The 3,392-nt window shown below is 45.5% G+C and overlaps 1 protein-coding gene across 1 annotated transcript in view; it reads right to left on the bottom strand.

Moving 5' to 3' along the window:
- Window positions 1–337: 337 nt before the first annotated feature.
- Window positions 338–3,392, bottom strand: part of FHDC1 (FH2 domain containing 1) — a 31,471-nt gene continuing 28,416 nt past the window's right edge. The window contains exon 12 of the mRNA XM_009283310.1: window positions 338–2,383. Coding sequence (XP_009281585.1) covers window positions 338–2,383 — 2,046 coding nt within the window. The remainder of the gene's footprint in view (window positions 2,384–3,392) is intronic.

The raw sequence follows: 3,392 nt of genomic DNA, 5'->3' as shown, positions 1-3,392 counted from the left end.
TTATGTACACAAAAACTGGCCTTTATCCATGTTTTCTGTCACAAAGCGTTTCATCTTGTAGCTTAACTTCTTAAAACTTTTTGGCTTTTGGTGACCTTCTGTATCACAAATACGCAAAGATTTGCTTGCATTTCATCACAGTAGCTTCAAATACATTCAAATTCATAAAAAAGGATTTAGACCAGAACACAACTGCTTGCCCTTTTCCAACGGTGTGCCGTACTTTAATGAGCACATGATGTTGCTTATCGGCAATGTTACTGTTTTAAGGAATTTCATGACACAGACATCCAGTGCTTGAACAAGTGTTCACATTCCAAGATTCAAAAAACCTCCCTTATTTCAGTAACGGCTTCAGTATTTTACCAATTGTGGTCCGGTTTGCATCTTTCAGTTTAAGAGAGGCCTTTTCCACTGTTCCCTGCTCCTTTGGTGCAGGATCTACTTTAGCGCTGACAGCTTCTCCCTGCAGGATGCTTCTTCCAACCACTCTGGCACTACTTGCTCTCTTTAAGGTACTCACACTGTTCTCCTTTGGACTCGGATCATCAGAGGTCACTGCTGGCTTCGCTTTAGGCAGCCTCTGGGACACCGACCTTGTGATGGTTGGAGGTCTGGACGAGCTGGATAGATCCACTTTTGCACGCTTTGAAGAAGAAGCCACTGTATTCCTCGCAAAGTTTGGGACAGTGGATGGTGTTTTGGGAACACTGACTGGGGCAACCTTGGTGTCATCTGTAGGGGTCTGGGGTTTCACACTGGAGCGACACATCTTCATTTCATCTATCTTTGATTTGACATTACTCCTAACAGGTTTAGAGCTTGGCTTCTTGAGAGAGACTCTGTCCCTCTCAAAATGAGCACTGCTCGAGGTGACAGTGCCCCTTTGTAACTTTGGCTCTTCTACCGACATGCTATGCCTGTAAGGACTTCTTGGCAGTGTGTCTGTTGTGCCTCGGACAGAGCTGCGACGAGACAGCCGACTTTCCACTGTACTAGTTTCACGAAGTGCCGGCTTGGCTTCCGGCTTTTTCACGCTGCTCAGTGCTCTGTTTGACCGAGAAATAGGCACCACTTTCCTCATACTTTCATTCTCAGAGGCATTCAAAGTTCTTACAGGTCTGGAAGGAGCTGTGTGGCTAGGGCGAGTGCCACTGGATTTTGAGGAGCTTGGAGATCTATCTTTCAGAGAGTTTCTCTTTGGTCCTGCTGGGTCTTTATTTTTTATGGGCTTTTCTTTAGGAAGGGCGTGCTTGCTATTGGCATCATCCTTATCATTTGTGGAAGTGTGAAGAGACAGATCCTTGGCAGAAGCAGAATTCAGGTTTGAGAAGAATGTTCTAGCCCTGTATTGAGCATCATTCCCAGAAGACCGTGCTTTGCCAGCCTCACTTCTTATTTCATTGACCGCTGATTTAAAATCATTTCCCTCTTCGGAGTCCAATGTCAAAGAACAATCAGTTGTCGTATCTGACACGTAGAACATTGGCCCATCTTCCCTACTTCCTGAAACACTTGTATCCATAGACATGGGGCTGCTGCTGCTAGGCTCTGAAGCTTCACTCTTGCAACCGACTGCCTTGGCTTTATGGTCGTGGGCCTCTCCGGAACTTCTACAAGCTGGAGGCAGGTCGTCATCAGCAGTGCTAAGGGAATGAAAGCTTAGATCATCTAAAGTCTCCAAGTCTGTTCCACCAGCATCCTCTAAATATATTAAAGGTGTATCCTCTGCAGGCTTTGCTCCTTGAATATCAAACTTACGTAATCCTTTAACAAGTTCACGCTCCTCGATTGCAAGGGCCAGAGCATTTATATCTGTGGACTCCTCACAGGACACATTGGAAGTGTGCATGTTGTAGTCGGTGCTTCTCTGTAAGTAACGGGCACCAGGACCGGTTGAGCCACTGAAGTGACTGGGCTGAGCTGGAGGCACCTGCAGCAGGCCACCACTTTTCACTTTGGTTTCAGATTGTTGGTGTAAGTGCAAGGTATTTAAGTTGAGATCTCTCGTTTCTTTGGATTCAGTCCAGGCTACGTTTGGTCTTGCTTGTCGGGTGTTTGCACGGGGAAGGCTGTTAAACTTGTTTGGATCCTCATCTTTTGAGATTTCCAGGAAACTCTGCAACTCCCTGTCTGCAGTAATCCCCAAAGAAAGTCGAGAGCGTCTAGAATTGGGGTTTCTGTATGAAGGGCTTTGAGGTCTCTGCTGCAAGAAGGGAAGAAATTCTTCAAGTCCTTTTTTGGCCAACATCTCCACATCATTTTCACTGCTGCTCCGCCCAAAGCTCCCAAGTTCTCCAGCTGCCCAGGATCGACGCTTCTCCTCCAGCTCCTTTCGCCTTTGCAGACTATGAAGTTCCTGGATCTCTCGTTCCCTATTTTCCTGATGAGGAAAAGCATAAATATATGTCTCAGAAGACAGTGTCCTGTGCATGAGAACAAGTCACACTCCTTTATCTTTCCCTTTATTTCTTCCCATCGAAGTTAGCTCCTACTGCTATCACCCTCCCCCAGCACGTGAAATCACCATGGCAACCACAGCCTGCAACCATTAACTGTATGGAGAGCAGTTCCCTGCATAACTAATGCTGGCGACACATCAGCCTGGTCAGCGTAAGAAAAAAAAGCTCAAGTCCCTGCAGAGACCAAGAACATGACCTATCAAACCCAAGTAGACGTCAAGTCCAGCCAAAGAGTTCCTGATGGAGAGCTTCAAGTCCCCACTAAGTTTAAAGTTGGCAGTTTTACCAGGTGAGTAAACCTCTACCTGATCATTACATTCATATTTTAAGACAAACTTGTCTAACGAGCATACAGCCAATGCGTTCCTTCCATCCTTCCTTATTACAATTGCAATTGCTCCTCAGCAAGTGCACTTTCTACGGGGTGCTACTTACCTCTGCCTCAAACATTACCGATTGGAAATTTTGTGAAAAGACATTCCTTAATCGCGTATGAAAGCAAATAGAAAAGTTTACACAATTCCTCACGATCATTACTTAGACATCAACTAACACCACTCAAGGACCATTAATCAATGCCTTGTTCCAGTTTTGGATCTCGTATTCACTGTTGGCTTCAAAAACTGGCAACTGTTGCACAGAAGTTGCCCAGGGCAGGCTGGAGATTTTGACAGCTGGGCTGAGGGGGTTTGGTTCAGGAAGCCATAGAAAGAGGTAGTTCGTGTTTGAAAGACAACACAGTAACACCTTGCTGTGGTTTAACCTCAGTCAGCAACTGAGCACCACGCAGCCGCTCGCTCACTCCCCACCCCCCGGTGGGATGGGGGAGAGAATCGGAAGGGTAAAAGTGAGAAAACTCGTGGGTTGAGATAAGAACTGTTTAATAATTGAAATAGAATTAATAATAATAATAATAATAATAATAATAAT

The sequence above is a fragment of the Aptenodytes forsteri genome, unplaced genomic scaffold (assembly GCF_000699145.1).
Source record: "Aptenodytes forsteri isolate BGI_AS27 unplaced genomic scaffold, ASM69914v1 Scaffold6, whole genome shotgun sequence".
NCBI classification, from domain to species: domain Eukaryota; kingdom Metazoa; phylum Chordata; class Aves; order Sphenisciformes; family Spheniscidae; genus Aptenodytes; species Aptenodytes forsteri.
The sequence above is the reverse complement of the archived record's forward strand: the minus strand, read 5'-3'. Positions and strand labels throughout refer to the sequence as shown.